This window comes from Passer montanus, unplaced genomic scaffold (assembly GCF_014805655.1).
Source record: "Passer montanus isolate IOZ18808 unplaced genomic scaffold, ASM1480565v1 scaffold45, whole genome shotgun sequence".
In the NCBI taxonomy this organism is placed as follows: Eukaryota; Metazoa; Chordata; class Aves; order Passeriformes; family Passeridae; genus Passer; species Passer montanus.
In genome coordinates, this window is record NW_024369373.1 from 11,186,391 (window position 1) to 11,214,093 (window position 27,703).

General features: G+C 36.9%; 1 protein-coding gene across 4 annotated transcripts in view; it reads right to left on the reverse strand.

Moving 5' to 3' along the window:
* The window catches only part of PHKB (phosphorylase kinase regulatory subunit beta), a 67,088-nt gene that overhangs the window by 35,941 nt on the left and 3,444 nt on the right, over window positions 1-27,703 (reverse strand). For 3 of the 4 annotated variants that reach the window (XM_039721138.1, XM_039721135.1, XM_039721134.1), the window contains 12 exons: window positions 25,575-25,664; window positions 23,702-23,840; window positions 22,811-22,910; window positions 21,000-21,107; window positions 19,056-19,136; window positions 15,199-15,314; window positions 9,597-9,660; window positions 6,875-6,970; window positions 5,023-5,220; window positions 4,390-4,447; window positions 2,434-2,511; window positions 346-504 (listed from right to left, as the gene is read on the reverse strand). In XM_039721138.1, coding sequence (XP_039577072.1) covers window positions 346-504; window positions 2,434-2,511; window positions 4,390-4,447; window positions 5,023-5,220; window positions 6,875-6,970; window positions 9,597-9,660; window positions 15,199-15,314; window positions 19,056-19,136; window positions 21,000-21,107; window positions 22,811-22,910; window positions 23,702-23,840; window positions 25,575-25,664 — 1,287 coding nt within the window. Of the gene's footprint in view, window positions 1-345; window positions 505-2,433; window positions 2,512-4,389; window positions 4,448-5,022; window positions 5,221-6,874; window positions 6,971-9,596; window positions 9,661-15,198; window positions 15,315-19,055; window positions 19,137-20,999; window positions 21,108-22,810; window positions 22,911-23,701; window positions 23,841-25,574; window positions 25,665-26,256; window positions 26,333-27,703 lie in introns of those variants that run through there. The other variant, XM_039721136.1, reaches the window with a different exon arrangement.

The window sequence follows — 27,703 nt, forward strand, 5'->3', positions numbered from 1 at the left end:
CAATAATTTGAATTAAATGCTATAAATAATTTACAAACATCACTGTACAGATGAAGCTGATACGGTTAACCCAGAAAGCATCACATCAATATATTCTGTCATGAAGAAAAGGAAATAAGAGGGAAAGCTAGAAAAAAAAAGGATCTGCCATCATGTTGTGATGAAATATGAAATTAAATATTCCACTAAGCTTTATCGTATAGCAGCATAAAACCAAAAAGAGTGCACAGCAATTTTTATCTGTCGCAGACGCAGCAGAGCAGAGGACACACGGGCCTCTCAAGGCCCGTTCCAAAGCCAAGGCAGTGCTGTCTGGACTCAGGACAGAGCTGAAGCAGCCCTCACCCAGCAGCTTGGCGATGATGTACACGGCCTGGCCCCACAGGAACAGCTTCCCGTCCCGCCCGCTGTTACTGGGGAAGCGCCGCTGGCTGCCCGGGCTCCGCTTCTCCAGCTCCACAAAGTCAGCAGGCACGTAGTAATACCTGGGGACAACAGGGCACCCTGGGGACAGCAAGCACAGCAGACAGTAAATATCACTGCCCTCACATCACTGGAGTCCCCCAAGAGAGATGAAGTGGATCCAGACCAGGAAATACTGCACCCCAGTAACAGTTTGAACAGTTTGTCATTCGTTGTTATGTCAGTGAGGAATCCCAGGGCAATGTTAAACCACTTTGAATTTCACCAGACGTTTCTCTGAATTTCTTCCCAGAACAGGTATGTCGTCTGTGCAGCACCTTCTGTGCAAACTAAAACTAACAGAAGTCACCTGAAGGAAAATGCAGTAAGGCCTAACCAAAAGCCATGAAAGCTGGGTCCCAGTGAAACTCTCAGGGTGTTGTGCCCCCAGTTAACACAGGCTCAATACCAGACAACTCTAACTAAAATTCCTGCTCAAAAAAGAGTCAATTTGGTTTTGGATAATTTTATTAATCAAATTATTAAAATGAGCGCTTGAATCTTGAAACATCATGAAAAAAAATGGCATAACTTCTCTACTAGAAGATACATACCTTGTATCTAGAATTATGCCACAGGTATTGCTGATCATTTTAAACTTTACTTCAGAACTTTTTAAGTGGACATGCATCAGGAATTTAGGGACATGATTACAAATGATTGACCTACTTATATGAAATTGAAAAGTAAATTAATATGCTTCCTGCATAATTAAATTCCACCTTAATATTGCTCTACTGTTGAACTAATTTGGATAAAGAACAGGTGATAAACAGAATAAATCTGTAGTGCCTTACTATTTGCTTAGGAAAAAAAACCAAATTACTGGGAAGAAGCAGAGAAAAAATGGAAAAGCAACAGTCATTGGAGATATTAGATTCAAATGAGTGAGGCACCAAAACACACCCAGAAATTTTAAGATGTGACATTTGTGATGACATGCAACAAAAGAAACCACAAGATTAATTTAGTGTCCATGAACCTTCACATACTCATTATTAATCAGAAAAAAGACACAACCAGCAAGAAAAATTTGCTACATAATGCAAATTTGGTAAGGGAATGTTTGACTGCCTTACAGAAATTAGTTCACTTCAAAAAGTTTAAAGAACAAGGCATAGTCTGCATGCACTTGTGTAACTGTACCACAGATGTAAGAACAGGTGACTAAAATGCTGAGCTTTAAAATTGGATTGTTCTGTTCTCAGGCCATTTCTTTTCCTCCCACTCAAACTTATGGCTTTTTTTTCTTTTTTTGACTGAATTTTGGATGGCTGTGCCTGTAGGTCACCACTAGCCTTTTCTGCAGTGCCACAAAAATTCTGAAGTGCCCAATTTAAATAAGAGAACATTTATAATAAAATTATTATGTAGCCACTTTCCCAGCTCTAAGGTAGAAACATTTTCACATGCATATACCAAATTATTTTTTAGAGCTTGCAAAAATGAAGTGACAATGAACAATGAGAGTAATTCTCAGCTGGGTCCAGGTGGGGCATTGAAACAATCTGACTGCTGGTAGTTAATATTTGCCTGAAAAGGAGAAGTGAACTTTGCATACAATGAAACAGAGGTGAAGGAGGGGAGGAACGAGTGGGCACAGTGTAAATCTTACTTTAAGATCACATAAATTGTGATAATAAAAGTAAAATTTTTCTGGGAAAATGCTAATGATTTTTCCAGAAAAATGTTACTTTTATTATCACAATTTATGATGCAATGTATCTACATAAACCAGGTTATTTTAGAATTAGTAGTTTTTCCACTAGGAAACATGTTGATGTTCTTCCTTCTCATTTGCTCTGACCACAATATACATTAGGACAGTAATTATATGACCACAATATATATTAGGAAAGTAATTAATACATTAATAGGAAAGTCAGGATTTTTCAAGTCAACTGAGGTCAGGACAATTCCAGGTCAATAAAAAGCTACAATTATTTCAGAAGAACAATTTCCAGATTATACCTTCAGATGTATGTTGAAGCAAAGGGTCCAGAAGATCCTGATATTCCTTCACTTGTGTAGGATTTCCTCTAAAAATGCCTAAAAATAACAAACAATAATTGACTTAATGGAAGAAATAATTTTTCCATGACCTGAAGGTTCACAAAAGAGGATGAAAAACAATCCAGTGTTTACTTTTCAAAACTAAATATTAAGTGCCTACACACTAAATAGCTCACAAAAAGGAAAAGACTGAACTGTAGGTCACAACAGTCAACTCCCTGATGCTGCTTTTGGGGAGACACTGGTATGTTTGGGACTAGCAGTCCCTTAAAAGTTGTTTAGCAGAACTTCCCAAGATGAATCTGGTGAGTACTAGCATAAGTAATGTTCAGTTCATGGAAAGTTCTTCAATGAAAATATATATTAACAATACAAAACCCATTTCTGTTCATCAAAGAAAAAATTGATCTATTTGATAAGCAAGGTGATGTTTTAAAGTAGAATATTTTTTAACATTCAAAGGGGAATGAGCTAGATGAAAACTTGCCATTATAAATCTTACACTAATATTCCCTTCATCAACCACCAATTTTTTTTTTCTTTCCATGGCTCTTTAACACTCCATCCAAACCCAAAGCATGACAAGTATTGTTCACCACATTTTCAAACCTTCCTGAGTACATACACAGGAATATTTACAGTTACTAAGAGACAAATACAATCAAAGTTTGCACACAAAAAGGTGTGTTTCAAGTGACACACTGAGCATTTCAAAACACTCAAGGATACTCATGACATAGGAGCAACCTCTGCTCCTCCCACATCCTTGTCTTTTTGCCATTGCTGTGGATACACTTCAGATTTTGCATTGTGGATTTGGAGATATTTGCACAAAATCTACTAACAGAATTGTTCTATTTCATAAAAGTGTGGTTCAGGCAAAAAGGATAAGGACAGTATGTGCAAAGTATGTAATTTTTACGGTTTTTTGGATACAAGAAGAGTAAAATGCTTCTTCTATTCTTTTGTTAACCTCAGCTGAAGATTACTGTCTTTTTGTTCTCAAAACTGCAAGTGGGCAGCATTAAATGTCAGCACCTTTCTCCTCAGTTTTGGGCCTCACTTTTTGAAAAATGTCAAACATTTCTTTAGAAATATGAATTGTGAAGCCTTATTATATCTTCAAACACAACATTTTAATCTGTGGGTGGCCGCAGAGAGTCGGGGCTGATGGCAGATTTCTGTGCCCCTCACTGTCTTTTTCTGAAAACTATTCAACGTGCCAGAAAGATGGACAGATTTTAACCCATTTAAAAATCTTTCTGACAATAGCAACCCTACTCATGTTCTTATTCAGACTTCTGTTCTTTGCAAGTTCTAGCTTCCATCCTGAGATCACCCCTTGAACTTCTTTGGTGTGTCTCCTGTCCTCACATCAAGACCAAGGTAGTGTCATTTTTGTTGGTTTTGTTTTGATTTTTTAATTTATTTTTCAATCAGACTGACTACGTGAAAAATCGTGGCTAGAAGGAAACTAAACCTTTCCTGGTTCCCTTTCTTCTCTTCTGAATTCTGGTTCAATTGCCACACAATGCTCAACTTGAGAAGCCCCAGTGCACATTGAGTGTGGCAGGGTGTTCTCCCTCCCTTTTCTTTCCCATGCTGCTGTGAAGTCCTGATACATCTGAAAGTTTTTCAGGCTTAAAAGGCAATGCAGGACAATGGCACAGATTGAAGCTTTTAACAAACCCTCACTAAGTTATATTCTAAAAACATTCACACTAAAAATGCTGAAATACAGCGGGTTGGGATGCTTGGGGCTTTGTAACCCAGGAGGCAGAACTCTCAATGAGATATTTAGTGTCACTGCATTATGGTTTATTTTGGCAGGACAGGAAAATAATTTTGTATCTTTCCTCTAAAAGCTCATTTCTCTTATGCCTTTAAGTAACAGGAATGTAAAACTATACTTACCATCAATTATCATGAAAATAAAAAAAATAGGGAATTCACACTCAATGCCATCAAAAAGCTGCAAAGAAGAAAAATTCATCAGACATTTCATCATTTTCATTTAAGTAAATATATATCTGAGTAATTCTGCAGAGTAATTTCCTAGCAACAAAAGGCAAACATGAATGCAAAAATATTTTAGTACATTTAGTATCACTTAATTCTATGGGCATTTTAACCGTGCCTTTACATCTGCTGTGGCTCATTCTCAAGCAGAATATTTAAATAATCTACTTTTCATTCTTCAGAGAGAAACTATGGGGGAAAATATAAATAAATTTTCATTTAGATAACCTTAACTGATAAATACTGTGATCAAAAGCAAAACTGTTTTCCACACACTCAGACTGTAGTCAGCTGTGAAATTAAATGAAATGATAAATAATTTCCTTATTTGTTATGTGAAATCAACTGTACCCTAAATGTAAATGAAAGCACATTCATTACAAAACAACCCAATGACTCAATGCTGACTTAGCAATCTCTGAGAACTGCACATGCAAATGACAGAAGGCATCTCCTTGCCCTGGGGGCTTCAGGACCCCCTGTGCAGTGTGCCTGCAGGAGCTGAGGCTCAGCGTGGCCAGGGCTCACCTTGATCTCTGCTGGTTTGTAGTAGCGCCGTGTCCTGTCCTCCAGCGCCGTCCTGTACCCGTCCCTCAGAAATCGCTTAAACCCATATTTGCCTTTCAACTTCCTAATAATTTTATCTAGTGTTTGACCAAACAGAACTTCATCATCCAAAGCAAATCCAGGATAACTAAGGCAGGGCAGGAGAGCTGCATCAGTATTCTGTAGGAGAGGGAGAAATTGGACATTACAAATTTAATTAGATCCCTGACAATTATTTGATGCACAAACAAAGACTGTTTAACTTACTAAGTGAAATATACATTTGGCACATTATCTTATCAAAATCATAGTGCTAATATAGGAAAATAGTGTGCAAAATAAGACTTCTTAGGAAGTGTCAGGATAAACTACAAACCAAATGCGCAGATATATAATTTAGAAGATAACTAATTTAACTCAGAATGCCACCTGTTTTACAGGTGATAATGTGCAGGCACAATTGAAAACATTATAAAACTTTGTGGTTTGGGATTTTTTTGTTTGTTTTTTTAAATGCATTCTCCAGATCATTCCTGGAGGAAACACAAACATTTGGGTGTCATGTGCTCAAAAAGAAGCACAAATATTTCATAAAGGTGCAATGCTGAGAAGTACCCACGATTAAATCATAATTTCCAAACAGCTTTTTCAGAAATATTCTTAGGGTGATGGAACAAACAAGCCTGATTTACAATTAAGAAGATAAGGGAATAATTCCAGGAAAAAAACATGAGACACCTTCTCAGGAACCGTGTGGATCTCTTAAGAATTAAAAACACTTGAAAAATTACTAACTAATTTTTAGTTAGCATTTTTGCAATTGCTAACTGATTACTAACTAACTACTACCTGTAGAGGTGCATCACCTCTACTGGTAAGCTTCCAGAAAAAACCAGAAAAGTATCATTTTCTGCTGATATAGTCAAGATATTTAACTATTTGAAATTTCTGCCAACATGACTGACACAAACCCAACAAAGGAAGAAAAGAGCACCTAGATTTATATGGGATAAGTTATAAAATCAGCTCCTGTTGGAATATTTCAAGTCTCCAGCAAATAACAAACAGCAAGCGTTCTAAAAGACCCTTTGACTATAAAAAAATTAGCTGACAGTGCCTTTTATTTTAATTATCTAGCACTACAACTCTGCTATAATTCTTCTACACAATAAGCAAACTATTAATGTTTAAGATTAATAGCCTGATTCATGAACAAAACTGCTATTATATTCCAGAATGAATAAAAAAGCAGGACCAACCCTATTATCACTCATTTTAAATTACTGATTCTCTAAGACCAAATTTACCTTTGATGCTAGCACTGAAATAGATGGGATTTTTTAACTAATCTATATTTATGTCATTTAGATTTACTCATTAAAGAAATACATTTGTAACGGTAGTTTATAACAACAAGAAATTGTTCATATTCAGCAATTTATGATAAGCCAAGCTTAAAGGCTTTTTTCTTAGACAAAAGAAAGAATTAAAGCTAAAACAAAGGGTTTCAAAAGTACAGACACGGTGTATAGTGGAAACTAGGCCAAAAGAAAAACCAATCCCCAAGGCTGCAAATCTCACTTAAGTTATTTCAACTTTTATTTTAAAGTTGTCTGGAAAGCTACGATGAGGTTACCATTTTAATCTAAGTATTAAAAAAATAAAGAGCACCACTTTAATTCCTGTTCAGAAAAACAACTCCATCACAGTGACACTTAAAAGCAAAAATTGAACACCTCCCCAGCAAATTTCACATTTATCTAGCAGACCAGAAGGTCCATCATACAACTGAGAACTCACATGCTGCTGAGGTGAATTTGTGTCAGTGACTTACGTGGGACCTGGACTCGCGGGGCAGCAGGGAGCACAGGGTCTGTCTGTTCCGGTTATGGGCATCGAAATCCACAAATATGACAGACCACGAGCAGCCCTGCAACACAACGTGGGGTTTGTTTAAGGCAAAGGGAAGAGGCTTGGAGCATCCTGCTGAAACTCACTGGTTTTGTGTTTAATTTAGGTTATGTTGTCATTGCTTGGGAGCTGAAAATTTTAATCAGAAAACACAGCACAACATCAAGTCGAAAATATTTTGATTTTTAAATATACTGAAGTATAGCCAAAATTAGATGGCTTTATCACTGATTAGTAATTATATGATTCATTCAAGCTATTAACTCTTCTATTAACACTTGAAAAATGAGGCCTGTGTTAAGGACAAACAAAAAAGAGTAGTTGTTCTTCCCTGTGAACACAGGAAATGTTCTCAACAGTGATGCTGAATATTTCATTACAAGTCAGTTAGAACACAAACAATTGGCTATTCAGCACAGGTACTGCTTTAGAAAAGGACTTGCATAGCAAATAAAAATTGTCTGCTTTTCAGTTATTGTAAGGTCTGCATTATCAACATCTACTCCTTGGTAAAATCTACTTCCTAATAAAATCAGTAATTTCACACTGTATTTCTCTGCCAACTTCTTGATACAGCCTGAAACACTAAAAAAATTTCCTCTGACTGAGGTAGTTTAAACAGAATCAATAGCATTTAGAACTATTACCAGTAGGCAGCTTCTTGCAAATTCAGGTTTGTTAATGAACAGGTATCTTCGTGTATGTTGCAACTGATAATGAATCTCAGGATCACTCCCCCATTGGAAGACACAGTCAATGTGAATTCATTCCACTGATGGTTATAAATCCCAGAAATTTTCATAAATCCACCAAATTTCTCCTAAACAGCAGTCAGTTTCTTTGGTGCACCACTTTTCTAGGAAGACTGTTCCAGAAGACTCCCATCATTCTAATTATTAAAAACTTCAATTTCCAGTGAAGTTTCTACATAAATACCTCACCACCCTTCTTTGTGTGCCAGTACCAACATCCACTGAGATGCTTCTCCAAAGGGTTTTATTCTTACTTACACTTTATTGCACTCTAATTATATATAGTTATCATAAAAATACACAGCTTTTGCTTTACTAGGGTAAACAAAACCCTAAACAATTTTTTCCACTGTTCTCATGAAAAATAATCTGTTTTCTCAGTCATTCCATCAAGATACACACTGACTAATGCTGCAATAACAATGTACACAAATAATCACATTGGCTTTGAAGGTTTTAACTTTCTTCTTAGTCCAGATTCTGATTATTCACAATTCTCTAAACTCACCTACAAACTCAGAACACAACCTGCCTACACGTGCAGTTCCCAAGTCTGTGCTGCAGGGAAGGATTCTCTGGGGATTCAGGAGCAGGCTCATTTGCATTTCCTAAACCCACAAGCACCTTGTTAGACAAATGAACCATTTTTCACTTCTCTAAAGGCTGTAAACTTCTGGAGTAAAAACACCTTGCAGAGACTTGATTTATGAAAAAAAAAGAAAATGTTTTTTGCCCAACCCAATAGAGGGCATGCAGCTCAAACAGAAACAAGTCTGCCCAGGCCAGCCTTTAATGTGCTCCTCTTGCTGGGAGCAGGGCTCCCCCAGCAGTGATTTCTGCACGTTGTACCTGTGCAGCTGCAGGTGCAAACAAGTCTCTTCAGGGGCACAAGGGGATTTCCCAAAGCCACTGGAACACAGCTGGAACTAAGCACAAAGGCAAACTCTGCACAGACTGAAGGTCAAAATGGGTTCTGTTAATGCCAGCTACAGATCTCAGAAATAAACTCTCAAAGCATTTAAATCAGTCCTGCTTCAGCAATTTATTCATCCTTTTCAGAATTCAGCAAAAAAAAAATTGAAAAAAAACTCAACAGCCACATTTATTGGTGCTTGAACTGTTGAGAAGGTAAAGATTATAGATAAGTGTCATTTCTGAAATAATAACAATGCATGTACAACGTCTGATCACTACTGAAGATCCTTAATACCTCCTAGTTCTGAACACTCAACATCAGCTTTTAAAATGTATGACATCTCTCTTCCATATAGACATTTTCTAAACCATTAATTTGGAAAAGTATTCCTTTATTTTAGCTACAGACTACTGTAGGTATAGCACCAAAGAGAAAGATGCACATAGAAGGGGAATACACAGCAGATATAAAAGTCTCAGGAAAGGCTTGCTTCCCTAAATGAGCCAAGCCACATAAAGGATGAGAAAAGACTTTACAGATGTGCAACACACTGGAATTAAAAACAGGCATAAAAGTGGGATTATATAAAAGCAGCTTGTTTAAAGTCTTGATGAAAAGCTACATGAAGGAAGCAGACAAAAGGAAGGTAACACTTGAAAGTGGAGGTATAATCTAGTATCAGCAACAGATACAGCTCTGAAGGAAAAAAACATTTTGGCAACAAAATTCTGTTCTAGACTCAGCTACAAGCATATTAGAATTTTTTCTAAGAAAAAATCCCAAGTGATTCTTGATAGAAAGGGCACTAATGATTTTATCAGATCAATTCTGTACCTGAAACAGCAGCAACCAGGTTGCTGACTTTCTTTAAAGCTGGAATCTAACAAACTGTGCTAGATACTTGTAAATATCCTCTGAGCCCCTCTGTAAATCATTACTGCTAACAAAAAAGGAGGGAAAACAAACACTTCTATTACCTGATTTCCAAAGAGATTGAAACCATTAATTGCTTCTAAAGCTGCCTTTGCCAGTCCCACGGAGCTGAGGAGAAAGCAAAACAAAAACCCTCAGGTATCACAATTCAAGCCCAAGCTAAAGCTTCACACACTTGCCAGGTTTCATTGCCATGATCTTTTCTTGATTTGGATTTCATGCATAACCTTTATGTTACTAAAATGATGATGCAGCAGATCATTTTGGGGTTGTTTTGGTGGTAGGTTGTTTGGTTTTTTTCCTCTGAAGTACTACTCAGCATTTTTATTTGTCTTCAAATGCCAGAGACCATCTCACAAAAGAACTTCTGTTCTCACCTTGCTATCACACGTTGGCATTAAGCATTTCAAGGTCTCACTAATAGCACACAGAGGATTTAATTCAGCACAATTTTTCAAACCAGCTCTCTTGCATTAAGCTTTAAAAGACTGATTTCTAGCTTTCAATGTAATAAAAGAGCTCATCAATCTGAATTCACAAAAGAAGGATTTTCGTATGTCAACCATATAGTGACACATCTTTTATTTTGCTTCATCACAAAGAAAACATGACCCAGAAATTCCATCAACAAAAGATTTCAAGTTAGCACTTACATTTTAAGACACTATGGATTAAAATCATGAATAATTATATAATTTTAAAATCAAATTCTATGTTAAAATTATTTATTAGCCACTATGTAAATGCCACAGTACAAATAAAATACATTTTAACAAAGTATTTTCATTTAAAAAGTGTAGTTTTCTATTTAACTTGTATTTAAAAAAAAAGTGAAGAAGCATTCTTTTCCTTTCAGTTTCACTCCTCTTTTTCTCAGTTTTAAAGAATACATAACTATAGATAAATATTCAGATAATAAGCACTAACTATTCCCCATTTCTGTGTAAGAGTTGTTGTGACTGTATTGACAAATAATTTCATCATCCAGCCCCCTACCAAAAAAATTAACAACAATTAAATTGGCAGAAATCTGCAAACAGGGACTGTGCTTCAGTCTCTTCTTTTCTATGCAACACTCTGGGATGGAAGCAAACATTTTACCTCACTCTAAATAAACTGATTTTTACTATCCATTATTCTAAAATATGAAATTTCAAATGATTACTAACAAATTCATATGTTAAATATAGGATCTAATTATGATTACACAGGAAATATTGAAAATTATGAAAACAATTCAATGCAGTTACAGAATTTGTTTTTTTAAGTATTACTTTACCTGGGTTGGTTCTAATATTAGAAATACTTCAGACTGATTTCACACTTTATCATTTATAAACCCCCATGCTCCTTACTGAAACACTGCCAGAATTAATACTCCTGGGTTCCAGTTCTAATTGCTCAACAAGAGAAGGCTGACCAGCTTAAGCACAGCCTGCTCTGAGCAGCTGCCTCTGCGTGCTGTCTTCTGATGCTGAAAGCTTTTAGAGCTGGAGAATGAGATGAAGAAATAAACTGAACTCACAAGAGCTGGGAATGTAATTATTTTTCTGGCTTTGTTTCAAATATCTAAAAAAAAAGAGGTAATTGTTCTAAAAATTGCTTTATTCTAATTATCACCTAGCCATTGATCAAATAAATTGACATGATGACTCAGAACAGAAATTTTCAGAGGAATTCAGTATTATTAAACTGCATATGCAGAAGGTAAAAATCAGAGAAATCCTGCACACTGGAGGTTGTATCCCATGTTAAAATCTCATCTTTTCCTTTCAAGTAACAGTCTTAATATCAATATTATATATTTTCAGAGTGAGAAAAAAGTTACTCATAAAAGGTAGAGAAGTAATAAATATTCAGTTGGCATTCAGATAACATAAAACTACTCAGTCTACAAAATAGGATGATACTGCTTGAATGAAATTCAAGGCAAACATGTATTCCTTCCTTGAAATCATCTCTACTTCGCAGACTCTGTCATTATTCTACAACAAGACTAATTTAGTAATTTACTGTAATTTATCATCATTTCTCTACCTCTAGTTATTGAAAGCCCTTGGAAACTTCATTACTCTCACAATTACTTGCCACTGACCATATAAACATCCCAACATTGTTGATCACTCTCTTCACCACACACACAAGTACTACTTAGATTAACAAGTAGTTTTATGGGTAAAAGTTTTATGGGTAAATGACAGGAAGAAGTCCTTTAAAAGAAAAAATAAGTCTGTGAAGAGCCTTTGTATCAAGTGTGTCTTTACAAGAGTGAACAATCACAGCACAGCACTCTTCAGGACTGTGATCACACTCCACACACATTTCATTCCTACTGATTAATGCCTTCCTGTTGGGAAAATTGCTGAAGAGGTTCTGTAATAAACATTATGCTTGTGTCTTTGTATAGAAAATACATTCCTCACACTCTACAATTTAGTAACAAAAGAAATGGAGTGTCTTAACAGAATGAATTAATGGCAAAATGAATTTTAATAAATGTGCTCCTTCCTCCACTCATTAAGCCACAATGTATAGACTGTACTGATTTGTGGGACTCTGCCACAGGTGCTTACTTGGAGATGGGCCCAAAAGAAAACCTTACCCAAACTCTCTTAAAATAGCCCTCTAAAAATTTCACAGGATCATGAAGTCATTGGCCAGAAGGGACATACAGAACTAATCTAGCCCAGCACAAAACCTCACTTGAAGCCCAATACCTAAACAAGACCAATTTAAGTAAACCACAGCCTATACCAGACAAGTCTCACAAGCCTCCAAGGATGGAGATTCTGTTCTGAGCATCCTGCTCTTTCCTTCTCTGGGCTTCAAATGGAAAGGTTTCTTCTTAATGTCCCCACTGAACCTCACCAAGAGCAATCCTCAGACCTTACTGGAGCTGCCAATTATTTTAATGTGTCAAGGATTAACAAGAGCAGCCTTGCAATCATCATGCCACTGGGTAACATTTGACCTTGAGCCATATTTAGAGGAGGGAAAGATGAGACTAACCTAGAGAAACTACTTCCAGCTTGCTAGAAGAGACTTAGTAAATGTAGTTAAACAGCATTCATAATTCTCATTACTTTTTAATTGTTGGATTCAACCCCTCAGTAAAATACCTAAGGGCAAACACTAAAATTTGCATATTTTTAGCAAATGTAAATCAAAATACACCTTCAAGCATATCCACCCTTAGTCCTCCTCCTGTACAATTTCTTGCCTCCATCCAAATGCTCTGCATTTCAACTGGAACATCAAGCACCACAGAGGATGTGAAAAATAAGCAAACAAGAAAAAATTTCTACGTCACTAATAATTTTGTAACTATATAAAGCAAAAAAAGAACAAGGAAGGACAGCACAATAGCAATGTGCTCTATACTGCAGAGAAGAGCAGGAGGCCCTGCAGTTCCAGCTTTGGAATATGAGGATGCTGCACTTTGGCAGTTTCCTGATTCTCAGGGTGCATATGGGAGGTGTCAGAGGCACTTTGCACAGCTACTCAGCAGATGCCTGCAGAGCAGCTGCATCAAACAGCTACAGGACAAATTAATTTCTGTCAAGTTCAGCTGTATGGGAAGGGATCACACTACAATAAAAGCTGTTACAAATCTTGCCTTTGAACCAATAAAAGACATCAATTTGCATACATCAGTGAAGACGTGCTCCACAGAGTGTTCTGCTATTTATCTTTTATCACAAGTGTTTGGAGCTGTACTAAGAGAATTCTGAGACTGTGAAGGCTTAAAATATCTGCATCTTTTAACATGGGCCATAATGTCCAGCTATTATTCACAGACTTCCAACAGTATAATATCTTCTTTGAACAGAAAGCCTCTTTCAATAAAGCACAAGAATCACCTACGCATTCTGAAAGCAAACACAGCCTGTTTGGAGACTTCCATCACAGGCTTTAAGAGTCAGGAGTGCACCATCCTTAACACTGACCCTGAGGAGGGCACTTTGGGGTCCATAATCACAGGAGACCCACATACATCACTTGTGAGTAGACCTGATATTCATAATTGCTTCATCAATTTAAAACAAAAGGGGTTTTATAGCTCTCTTTGGTAGATACAGTTGGAACATAAAGTATAAAGAATATTTCAGTATACCCAGGGCTTTCCTCAATAATATCTAAAAATGTCTTTTGATGCATGTTGCCCTTCCATTTTTCCTGATTTATGAGAACCAGGGAAATTGCCTACCAGCCTTCTACAGTGAAGCAGAGTATCCACATGTACACAAAGAATGATAAATAGAGGCAATACTTGTTTCTGATGACCAAAGTGTATTTCTCAAATTAGGACCAAGCTCTGTGCTTCCCCTTGTGCTAGCTCAATGATGTGTTAGATTGGCCCAGTCCATCTCACAAAACTTTACCCTTAGAAAAACCAACCTATAAATGTCAGTCTAGATTAAGACAAAACAACATGCTCATTTCCATCTGTTTAAAAGATGCTCAGTTTTCCCTGAAGAAAATTCACATATTGAATAACCAGAATGCTGCAAACAGGAGACACAGGAGTCTCTGTGTTCCTTTTGCACATTTCTACAAGGTGAGATGTGGAAAGAAGCAGTTGCTTCTCTATGTAGTCATGTAGCTCATGTAGTCTGGCATTTGACAATTTTCAAGACACAGTAGGAGAAAAACTCAGCAAAGTCATAAAGCAGATTATATAACAACAACACAATTTTTTTTAATTTTTTTTTTTAGTTCTCATATTGATAAAAAGGTTCTATAAAAGCCCTAAAAAAAGCCACCCCTATATTAAGAGTATTGCTGCAAGGACACATAACTATACCTATAGGTTAAAATATACATGCCTGCATGCAGGCTAAGAAAAATAATTAATTTTCAAATGACAGGATGGATTTCTTTGGCAATATTGAAGACTGGAAGAAATGTGTATTCCTTGCAAGTCCTTGATAATAAGGAATATCAATAATGTTTTCAAAATCCAAAGATATCCAAGCTATAGCCATTTTTATGATTAATAAGACCTCAGAAGTCAAAAAGTGAAGAAAACAATGGTAACACTAGGAAAATCAAGTTGTCAGATTACAGATTTGATCCTTCAAGGCAGAGAGCACATGAGTGATGCCGTGGAGGTGAGCAGGACAACTCCAGCATTAAAATGCTACCACCATTGCTCCCTGTCTCTGACAGGGCTCAGAACTTGCAGCATCTGAAGAACCTGAAAAAAGAGCTTGGCACTAGGCTGTTCTCCAGTGTACAGCAACTTCTTCCCACCACAGTGCAGAAAAGAAAATCTAAACTCATGATTCTACACCTTTTTAAAGCAGGATATTCCTAACAGTTTTTTAAATATGATTCCAATCCCACTGCACATGCCTCAAGACCCTGAGTTGTTCTGAACCCAAGTTTCAGAATTATATACATGCAGCTGCACATAATTATTGGAATTTGAATACTCAAACAGCTAAGCATCCATGTGGTTATTTCAGCATGCATATCATGATGAAATTATCTTCCCATTTTCCCAAAATACATCCGTCAGTCTTTAGAGAACCTTAATTTAGTTCAAACAGTATTTTCATGCATTATTATTTTTAGCTCACTCCTGATAAATTCTTTTCATTCATTTACTAGCTTTGGCTAACAGAGCTCCATTTGCTCACCTACCTTGAGTGCAGCTCTGGGCTGCCATTGTTGTATTTGCTGCCTCTTTCCCAGACACCAAAATCTGGTACACGATAGGCTCTCTCCACACAAAACACAAGGTTCTGGATGAAGGACACCTACAGGAAAGACAAGTGACTGAAGGAGAATGAAAGCACATCTTTTCTGGTTTTTTTCCAAAAGACAAACCTACTATTCCTTGCAACTGTTCTTTCCATCCTTTTCTGTCTCAACTCAAAGAATGAAACAAGTGACTGAAGGAAAATGAAAGTACATCTTTTCTGTTTTTTTTTCCAAAAGACAAACCTGCTACTCCTTGCAACTGTTCTTTCCATCCTTTTCTGTCTCAACTCAAAGAATGATGTTCCCAAGTTCAAATATTCTCTTTAAAACCAGTTTTTAATCACAATATGTTAAGACCTGTCCTAACTGAGGTGCCAATGTGAATTTACACAGAAATTGCAACAAAGGCAGGGATAAAAATTATTTCATATTCAAGACATATATTTGAAGAACTCCAAAAAGGTGGCATTTTCTCAAAAATTTACACTAACATCAGAAACCAAAACAAAATTAGCACACAGGAATCCTGGTGCTTTTTCTTAATTAATTTTAAGAGAATTTATATGCCAAAGTTTTATTAAATAAGCTCCAGATAATATATATTTATGCAGATTCAAACACACTCCTTTGTAAACACAAATAAAACTCCAAACCAATTTATTATAATTAAAATCTCTTCTTGGACCAACACATTTCAACTGAATACCAAAGTACAGAAGGGTATTTTAAGGTATTTAAGATGTACTCAACTATAGCTGGGAACTTAACAGATAATTTTTCCTGATTTACACTGTTGAAAGAGACATTTGGAGTTGCTTGACTATAGGAAAATGAAATTGAGCATAAGTTTTATAGTTCATTTTAAAGAGTCCACAGATTGGAGCTTAGAAAAAATGTAAACACAAGCACAAGCTTTACACTGGTTCATCTCCAAAGCAGGGATTCATTTCATCCCCTCCCATCCAAATGATTCTAGGGGACTGTGGAAAAGAAACTACTGCAATGGCTACAAACACAACCATACTGAGGAACTACAGAGAAGGATCCACTGTGCTACCACTGGGTTTTTTCAATGAGCTATATAACAAAACCCCAATCTTTTACTGAAAGGTATTTTCAAGTGGTTTGGGTTTTTTCAATGAGCTATGTAACAAAACCCCAATCTTTTACTGAAAGGTATTTGCCTATATGCCTTTGTGATGCCTTTTTTTCCTCAATTTTTCTTTAAATTTTAAAAATTTACTATTTCAGATTTACTCTTTATATTTTTATATTTGGTCTTTTAGCTAATACCAGTCCACTACCAATATAATAATTCTAGACACACTTGTCCCTCTTTATTTAATGTCTCTGCTAAAATTTCACTATGAGGTGTACAATTATCTACACACCAGATCTTTTCATGGTTACTTTCAAGAAAACTCTGTCTCACTTTTCAGCTATGCCCAGTATATATGCCCTGTAATTTAGCATTTGGCTGCATTAAAATGAACTTTCTCTGAATGAAGCCAGAATACCCAAATATTAAGAGTGTGGCTTTTCCCATGTCTATCAATAACTGAAATTTATATGAAGGGGCAAATAGCATCACATAGAACATATAACCTTATGGATGACTTTTTACCAGTGATGATATTTGGAACACAGGAAAAGAATGGTCAATTACAGACATTTTATGACACTACCTAGGGTTTCCAAACAGCAGATTTACATCAAAAAAGCTATCAAATAGCTTGTTGTAAACCAGAATCTTCAGAGAACAAATTATTCCTATCACAGGCATGTAAATGCTATAACCAGATCAATGCCATGGCACTTACAGAAATTATGGGTTGTGTGCTAAGCTTATTTATCCAAAGTTGAGCATGTGGAGATGGAAGTGTAATAAAGAGCACACACCCAGCATGGATGCCTGCAAATACTCAGGGTGCTGGGTAATGTGTGGCTAACTGCTCTCATTCTAACTCACACAGTCACACACTGCTGTCTTTGCTAGGGGTGCAAAGACGCAACTAAATTAATTTTCCACTGCCAACAGATGAAAGCAGAGGGTAACTCACTGACAGCTGCCACACCTGCCATGGAGAGGCAGCACTGCCTCTAAAGCCAGGAGCTCAGTGCACAAACATTCCCACAGCCAGTGTGGCAAACAGTGCCCATCTGCCAGCGCCTTGCACTCAGCTCCCTGCAGCCAGCCCTCTGTGCCCTGCAGCCATCCTCCTGTTGCCCTGCAGCCAGCCCCCCGTGCCCTGCCCCTGTGCCCTGCCCCTGTGCCCTGTGCCTAGCTCCCTGCCCTGCTCCTCCGAGGGGAAGGACCCGAAGCCAGCCTGCCCTGGGGCACTGGGGAGGGACATCAGCTGTGGGTTTGGGCAGCACAGTGCCACATTGACACTGGCACCTCCCCACAGCCACATCCCTACGGCCACACCCATGCCACTGCCACATCGGCACTGCCACACCACCAATCCACGCTGCCACATCCACACTGCCACATCCACGCCATGGCCACTGCCACTGCCACATCCTCGAGACACACAGGAATCCCGGGACATTTGATCATCACGTGGTGTTAACGGATTCTGCCAATTGCTGGAGCCACACAGAGCCCAACAGAAAGTGCAGGTCTGTGGTAAAAAATGTGAGCATGAATCTCCACAGTGCAGAGATTTAGAGGGGACAGTTGCTAGGAAAATGACATCCTGGCAGAGAAGAGAATATCCATTGACTGGAGAGTCTATAAACATGCACTTTTTCTGCAGAATCTGTAATTAAATGCAAACATCTGGAGGATAACATAAATTATATATCAAGCTAATTAAATACTTAATTATATACATTTGCCTCCTCACAGATATAAAGCAGTTCAGAGGAAATAATACAGGCCTATCATATGATCTAAGAAAGAAGACATGTTGCTAAATTTAGTTTTCTAATTATCTAAAAAAATAGATTACCAAAGATATATGTTATAGAAAAATAATGTAAATTCACTATTACTGGAAAAATCTCTCTTTTTTTTAATAGTAGTACTGCAAGCACACAACCCTTAAGCTTTTTAAGGCAATACAGCAGCAACTATCAAACAGAACAGAGTAAATTTAAACAAATCCAGATTAAGAAAATTGGAGAAAAAAAGAATTAAAAAAGTATATACATCTGTGCTTTCCATTCCAGTTTCAAAACATAACCTCATTTTAGAGCAGGCCAGCAGGTTGTCCTGACATGACTTGTACTCAAGCCAAGGCTATTATTATCTTATTTACAGAAGAGTTAACACTTTCCAGAAACATCTCTTACTATGATATAAAATTCTTTTATTTTCAATTAAGGATACAGCAAAAATTCTTAACACCCATAGGTTCAAACTTGTTTGAAGAAAGCCCTGCAGCTTCCCTGAAAACTAACCCTTGTATTTATTATACTGAATTTTCATTGCACAGGGTGAACTGCCTGAGAGTTTGAAATAATGTGAAAAGTGAGAGCAATGTAAGTAGAAGTTAATTGTCCTAACATGTTGGAACTCTGACCTTTTCATTCTTGACATTGCAGCTATCAGAAATAGCAGAGAACTATAAAACTTTCCATGTCATGTTACATTTACTCTTTGCACATCTAAGACTTTTTTAGCTATTATTTCACTATCCATTCATTCCATTGCTTTTTCTGAGTTCCACTCAAAGCATAGAATACCTGCAGCATATTTTCAGAACAATTACTTTACAGTTGGTAATAAAATAAAACCCAGAATAAACACAGACAATTTGAAGCATGTTTCAGGACAGGAAATCAATTTGTACCTCATCTGTGTTGTAGATAATCTGCAGCCCCGAAGAGATCATCTCAACCAAATAGAGAAGAAATAATGACACAGCATTGATCTGGAGCAATTAAACACAGAGAGGAAACTATAATTAACTTTATGTTTATTGGAGTCATGTAAACAAAATAAACGTGCTATAATTCACTAACAAAGATGGTCCCATTATAACACACTTCTGCTTCTCAAAAAATCCTGGATCTAATGATGTGGAAACAATCAATAGGAAAAGGAGGCACAAACAAACCTTGTCCTCCAGAACTCCTGATGTTTTATGATTTTTTAAATTTCAACCTGTGCTAGGAAAATGTTCTCCCTCAGGCACACTGCTCTGACCCACAGGTAATCACTTTGGGCACAAGCTGTTTTCATGTTTACATGTATGACAACTCACTGGCAAGTAGGTTACCAGAAAGGCAAGCAGTACACTGAAGAGTGCACAGCACACCTAGAAAGCAAATCACTTTTGTCTGGTGGGATTTTTGGCATTATCAGCTGACAGGAGAATTACAACACTCAGATATGATCAGATATTGAAAAACTGTATTTTTAGTACCCATACACAGCATTTATTGTAAACAGTAATCACCTTCAGCAGCTGTACAGATGAGCATCATAATGTCAACTTATAGAGGAATCAAAGGAAACTGCTGGTTTGGTTTTTATTACAGAACTTTCCTATACTTGAGAATTTCTATGACTTCAATAGAGAAACTAAGTTTATCACAGTGTGAGGCAAAATTCCACAATCTCATTACATGAAATTTAAAGAAACCATCTAGAATAAAAAAGTGGACTCTTATCTGGAACATAGCAGATCAAAAATTACATCCAAATTCTAAAAATCTATAAATATTTAAAGACAATTGACTCCAGTGTCTTAATACAAACATACAGCAACAAGGGCTACATAATATATTCAATGTTTCCCAGCTGAGCCCTCTCAGTTACTCTGTACTCTTGTCTACACAGAACTGAAAACTCTAATTTTTGAGGTATGCAGATGACAGATGGGAATGTGCATTCATGTTTATGGGAAGGGTTGAGCTGCCACAAAAAGCAGACTTTAAACTGTCATACAGGTCCCCAAATTGTCTCTTCTTATAGATAAAACATGTGCCTTTTCATGAAATTTCCCATAGTCCAAAATGCTAACTTAAGATAACTCCATAAAGCATTTTCCCCAGAACATACAATTTCTGAATCTAACACATTCACTGTACAAACTATTTAAGTACTACTGTCACCATGAAATGAAATAATCATCAACCTACTGTGTCAGTTCTGAATAATTTCACTAGCAATTTCTGAGCTAAAAGGTGTGTGCAGACTTATGGAATGCAAAATAACAAGATCAGGAAAGCAAAGGTGGGTCTGAAAGTAAAGAGAATGGGAAATAAAAGGAGTGAAGATTAAAACTCTGGAAAATGAGAGACAATAAAACAATCAGTTATGCAATTAGTCTGACTAGGAACCACTATGCAAAGCAGTGAACAATTCCTAACCGTTGCCAGTGTACATTAAATGAATGAAAATTGCTCAAAATTATGGAAAATTGAACTGGGAATATTTACCATAAGATTACACTAAATCTTTCACTTTCCTGACTACAACATTCTTTTGCCAGGATTATTTATTGACAGCCATCTGTTGGTTTCAAAAAGAAGCAACTTTGTAAACAACCAAGGATCTACCTCCACAATCTCACAGTTATTTCAGTACATTCTGACCAATGCATACCATCAGTTATGTTTCAAAACACTGTTTCAGTACAAGCAGCAAGAGGCAACTAACCCAGTTTTACCACACACAGCACACCTAACACAAATCTGACCAAAGTGAGACAGCTGCATTATGGAAGAATGAAGACATTATTATTAAAAAATCAGCCAAACTTGGATTTACAACAACATGGATGTGTTACCTGAAGGTGTCCATACTCCTCGTGGGAGAAGACCTCATCTCCAGTTTGTGCATTGAACACAGAATGCAGACATGCAGATGGTTTGGGGTCTTGTTTAAATTTCTGAACCTAAAAGTGAGTGAAAGGCAAAACATAAAAGCAAAGGCAATAATTTCAGTATGTTTGGCAACCACAAATTCACCATATACCTTATTTAAATTATTATTACTATTGTTATTATTTTCAAACTAAAAAAGGCTTAATTTGACCACTATGTGAATCATCAACAGTGTATTTTCAGAACAATTACTTTATAGCTGGTAACTAAATGAAACCCAGATAGCTCCATAACTCTTCAAGCCATGCTTTGCTCTCCAACAAATGTTAAAATTTTCTAACCATCATTGCCAGTAGCTGATCCACATTTCACAGTATTTTCAACACTGATGCTACCTTCTTAAGATTTTCTTCTCTACCAACAAAACACAGCATGTGCCTCAGTACAATCAAACAAGTACTATATTGTAGAGCCTACTCCACAAATACAATAAATATTCTACAGGTCATGACTCATATGTTCATTGGCAATAGAATGCAACATCTGCATTTTTGCTAAAAGCAGCAGCACTTGCTCAAGTCATGTCTTGAGCAGATATAAGTTATATTACTAAAAAATATTTTCCTTTTACATGAGGCCACACACAGTCTCTCAGAAAAAAGTCCAGCTTGACTTCTGTCTGTTAGCTACCAGAAACTGTTTTTTCCTACACTGGAGGAAGGGAAAGACATCTGTAGTAGACAAGACAAAACCAGACAAGCAGTGTGCCAGCAGTGGGACACCTCTGCTAATTTAATGCTCATTATTCTTATCTGGCACTCCTCATCCCCAAAACAAATAACTGCACATCAAAGAGAAAAACAACAGCTCAAATGTAACAAGATCAATTTAGGTCAAGATTATTTAAAGATATGAGACTTTCAAGAAACAATCCAAACCCCCAGAAAATATATGTCAGCATAGATACAAGTGGCTATGCAATGCTTGCTCATTATTATTGTTACTGATACCAGATACCTGTGGGCTTCCCATTTCAGTTTGTGTGCTCAGCTGTGAGGGAAGCTATGGACTGACATGAAAACTATTTCTAATAATACAGTTAAAAGTCAGTGACCTGAAACTTCAAATAACTACATGGAATATATGTATTTAACTACTTCTAGATCTGCTGCTAGCCACTACACAAAATGTATCCACCACACCAAATTTTAATAAGAAAGCCTGAATATTCAGAGTATATTCACAAGAGAATTAAGGGCTGAAGAAATCAACTGTGTTGCAACACAAGTAGACTACTCTGCTTCCTTACTCATTTTGGAAATGTGTGACCTTCTGAAACTATGTCATTAAGTAAAATACTGCTGGAAAATGTCTGCTAAAGAAACCAAGCAAAAAATCAAAATGATCACCTAGGTAAAGAGAGCAACTACAAACGCAATAACCAAGATAACAGTGCAAAAATAACTCTCCAGCCTTAACAAAAAGTAGTTCTACATCTTTCCATTTAATCACTATAAAAAGACATAAAACCCCCCACAAGTACTAATGGTGTAATACTTAAATGGGACAAATAACTGCAAAATGAACACAAAGAAGTTTCAAGTGTACCCTGCACTTTCCCACCCAAAACGCTCACATCTTCTACTCCCTAAAACAATGCTGCAGCAACAACGAAGCAGCTGTTCTGAGCTGGGGCACCCTGACCCTGTGAATGTGATGTGCATTCAGGATTTGCTCCCCAGCTGAGCGGATCCCTCGCTGAGGGCAGTTTCACCTTATCGGCCTGGCGCATGTAGCAGTAGAGAATTCCCCTCATGCACTTGATGGCAGAATGCTCCAGCTCGTGGGTCCTCCCCTTGTCATCATCGATGCGCCTGGGTGAGAGAGAGAACTCATAAAGCAAATTGCAAATGCATTAGTGGGGAAGAAAAAAGACATTCATGCTTTGGAATATTAAGTATTTAACTAATGCTGTTGCATAGTGGTGCCCTCGCTCATATCTACCTATTTACAGCCCTAGTCATCCTTTCTCAATAAAATTAATAAAAATAATAAAAATAATAAAGTTTGTCTGGCAACTTACACAAGCATTCCTCTTTCAAAACTCAAGAATTAAAAAAATCCTTCCTGATATTATAACACATGCCCTCACTCATATCTATCTATTTACAGCCCTAGTCATCCTTTCTCATTAAAAATAATAAAAGGGTTTTTGTCTGGCAACTTACACAAGCATTCCTCTTTCAAAACTCAAGAATTAAAAAAATCCTTCCTGATATTATAACACCTAGTCTCTTGCAAGTAAATGATTCTTAGGACCAGCAACAAGCCCATCAATGCCCTGAACTCTACTACTAGATTTAAAAGTATCCCCTGAGTACAATTTGCCAGAAGAACCTCTATTTTTAGTAGCATGCATTAATTCCACTGTAACAAATACTGACACCAACTACATTATATGAAAACATGTTTACTTACCAAAAGAAGAGTGACATTTTTAACCTAGCACCTTCATAAATATTTTTACCAAGATTTGGAAATGCACCATTTTCTATGGGTTTACAAATCTAATTTTGATAAAACTTCATCTTTTAAAACTTTTCCAGGGAACTGAAAAAGAGAGGGAATGTAACCTGGCAGAGACATGAGTGTAGAAGTTATTCACCTGTAAGCAAGGGCCAATGCCCAGGCACAGGCAGCACAGTAAAGGCTATCATGGACTTTTGCCTTTTGATTACTCCCAAAAGTCTTGGTAGGGAACAGACCTGTGGTTGGGCTTTGATAGACCAGCAACGTTGATTTAACTGGAAGAAGGAAAAATAAAAAAGATTGTTAACAACATTTGTATTTCTTCCAGTTTCTAAATAGATTTTCAGGAACAGATCAAGGTGTAAACAACCTGTTAGAGCATGCACAAGATAAAATAAGGAAAAGAAAGGTAAGGAGAAACACACACAAACTTTGTTATATTGTTTTTTTAGACAAATTAGACCTTTTTACACAAAAACCCAGCAGTATTCAAAACTATTTCTATGACTCTGTTCTAGCACAACCCACTTTGTACAGAATTTCCACAAAGCAACACAGTAATTTCCTTTCAATGAAAACAGAAGAAAAAAGTGACTACAGCATGTCAACTGCCCCCAATCAGTTAAATGCTTAAACTCTCCAGAACTCTACATTCATAAAAATTACATTTTTAACTCAGGCCAGATGATCATATCAATATTTATATAAGTAGAGGGGAATAAGTAAGGAGAAAGGACAACTACAATTATTTAACTCAGTATCCTGATATGAAAATAGACTAAGACAGAATTTTTCAGGTTGCCAAAATTGAGTTTGAAAAAACACTAGATATTACTTTAATTATTTTTGTACTTCAGTGTTTTGCATTTTGGAAATTGCTTTTCCTAAGGTTACATAATAACTGGAATGCTACAAGATTGAAACTGGGCTTAATGCCCTCGAACATGACCTTTCTAACAATAATCTCTTCAGCATAAGACAGGAAAGCAGGTTTTCTCCAGAGATTGTTATCAAGCATCAATTTTAAGAAGGCATCTTTATTGTATATATAGAGTACTTAGAAACTAAGTATTCTAAATGAAAATTATAAGGTTTTACAACTTTTTGCATTATATTCAGTGTCTTGATACGCTATAACAAAAGCTTTGATAAAATATTACCTGAAAAAGTCAATACAGATTATTATAAATGAAGTATCAATTCAATAGTAGATTTTTACTGTGGCAGCAGCAAAATTGCCTGAGATAAACAGCAAGCACCACCATGGATTTGTTGCTGCCAAGTGTTAAAAAAACCAATTGAACAGTCATCTCCTCTGTAAGAAAGCAATGCACCTCTAAAATCTATGGATAGACCAGGTAGAGATTTCACTTCAAAAAGCCATTGGAATGAAGGGAATCCCATCCCACATTTTTACAATGATGGGGAAATTGTTCACTGTTCTGTACCCTTGCCTGAGTAAAACTTAAATTTTAAACTGTCAATTGCACAGCCATTAAACAGCCCTGATTTGAGAATACAGGCAGGACTTCATTATAACAAAAACCTCCTAAAACCCAAAACAATCAAAACAAAATGTTGCTTCTTTAATGGTTTTGGCTTAAAATAGCATCAAATGAAAAACTACAGTTGACTTGAAATTAACTAACAAATAAAATTTCAGCACAAAAATACATTATAGCACCATTAATAGCAAAAAAGAACTGCCAGACTATTCCAAGTACTACAAGAAAGGTTCTGTCCATTTAAATTTTTCCTCAGCTGTATCAATCCTAAGCTACCCCTTTATCCAAAATAATTCTAAATTCAATCTTACAGCTGAACTGGATTTTCAATAGACATTTTGATTTACAGAAAGAAATTCAACTCAGCCCTTCTCTTTGCACCTTCCAAACATCCAGCAGAAGTTTAGGAAACTATCCTAAAGTAGGAATAATGTAGAGCTGATATTTATCAGCAAATATCAATTCTAACTCACTTCTGGGTTAGTCCAAGCATTATTAACTTACCAATTCTATAGTAATGATTTAATTTATCCCACAGAGTTTCCCCCTCTGGCTTTGGAAGGTTAATACATTTAAGTGGCTCATAAATGGAACCTAAAATAAGAAGAAAAAATAAAACAAAAATCAAGATCAGAATCAGTTTCATCATTTCAATATTGCTAAAAATTACTGTGATAAGGAATTTCTTCATGTTTGTTATACAAAAGCACAATTTTTCAAATTTCAATTGCAACAAAAAAGTTGTTATCTCTACAGTCTCAGAGAACTTTTTCTACAGTACCTGTCTACACAAACCAGACCTCTACCTGCACCTCCAGTGCCTTGTAGATACTCAACTACAGCAAATGCTACAGAAGTGTAGAGTTAATTGTTGAAGACAACTATTAAATGTTAAGAGTTTTCTATGAACATTTTCTTAGAACTTAAGTATATTACAGAGAAAATTCCAGAAGGTACGTAGGAAAACAGAAGAGGGACAAAAGTAGACCATATTCAATTCTTACTGCCCTACCTGCCTTCTAAAATGGTGAAGATGTTCAACACCATCAGTGTTTCACCTACCCCCACCTTGTCTGCACCCACCAGAGTCAGCCCAGCTGATGTCATGTCAGAATAGGGGTTGGCTTGTTCCCACATGCTGCTAAAGCTTAAACAAGTTATTCAACAGATAAAGCCCTCAAGTTACCTATATTCCAGAGAAATACAATGCTACCAAATCCCCATCTTTCATTCTCACTGTCCCACATATTGATGCTTCCCTATCTGCACCTGAAAAGTCACTTTTACTGAGAGCTGAAATGAGCCACCTCTTCAAAATCACTGGGGTGAACCATTTCCAACTTCTAATTTCAGAGTAACATCCTGCTCTCCCCTGCAAATCACTGGCTTTATTCAGTGTTCTGGATGGCAAGATCTCCACAAGAGCCATGTGCTAACAGGAAGAATGAGAACTTTCCCTTTCCAGGCTGCACCCTGCCCTTTGGAAAAGCTCAGGGAATGCAGTGCCAGGGCAGCCCTCATTTCCAACTTCTAATTTCGGAGTAACATCCTGCTCTGGATGGCAAGATCTCCACAAGAGCCATGTGCTAACAGGAAGAATGAGAACTTTCCCTTTCCAGGCTGCACCCTGCCCTTTGGAAAAGCTCAGGGAATGCAGTGCCAGGGCAGCCCAACCAGCCAAGCAGTTCTGGCAGGACACAGCGAGTGCTGCTGTTCACAGAGCCTCTTTGGCAATCCCAGCACACTCCCAAGCACCAGACTCGTGACTGTCCATATACAGGACTCTCAGCCTCATGACATCAAGAAAACAAAATGAAGAAAAAGAAAAGTGTTCGAGAAACAACCGGATGTGGGACTCAGTGCCCTGTCCAGTTGCCAAGATGGTGTTTGGTCAAATGTTGGACCTGATGACCTCAGAGGTCCTTTCCAACTCAACTGGGTTGTGTGCAGAATGGTGACAAAAGCTTTATGAATCAAGTCCTTTGGGGGAGACAAGAAAATGTCCAGCCATTCAAAATTGCAAACCTCACCCCAAGTTAGATTGCCTTTGCTTTGCCAGCACAGGAGTGAAACAAACCCCACCCTCCCTGAGCAGAGCCCTGGGGGCCTGCTCTGCCTGGATGTCCTGGTGATGCTTCCCAACCCATCTGAGCTTCCCCCACAGCCTTTCCTCACTGGGAGAGGTTAAATTAGAAATAAACACCTGCATGTGGGAAAGGGACTGAAAGGGAAGCACAGAGAGCCCAGTGTATTTGAACTGCCTAAAAAAAAAAGTCAAAAGAAATGAAATTGCTCTGTAATGGAAAAGAAAAACTTGGAACATACCATAGTTTTTGTATCATCTATTTAAATAAACAAATAAATAAATAATGAACATTCTGAACCAATTTAAATCCATTTTTGAACTTTTGTATCATCTATTTAAATAAACAAACAAATAAATAAATAAATAATGAACATTCTGAACCAATTTAAATCCATTTTTGAAGCTATTTTGTTTTTCTACTTCTTTTAGCCTATGAATCCCTGTCCATGAAATGATTTATAATTTATGCTGTTATACAATTAATTCACTTATCTTACAAAAGCACACAATACAGTGAGCTGCAGTAACTGTAATTTTGTACAGTGTT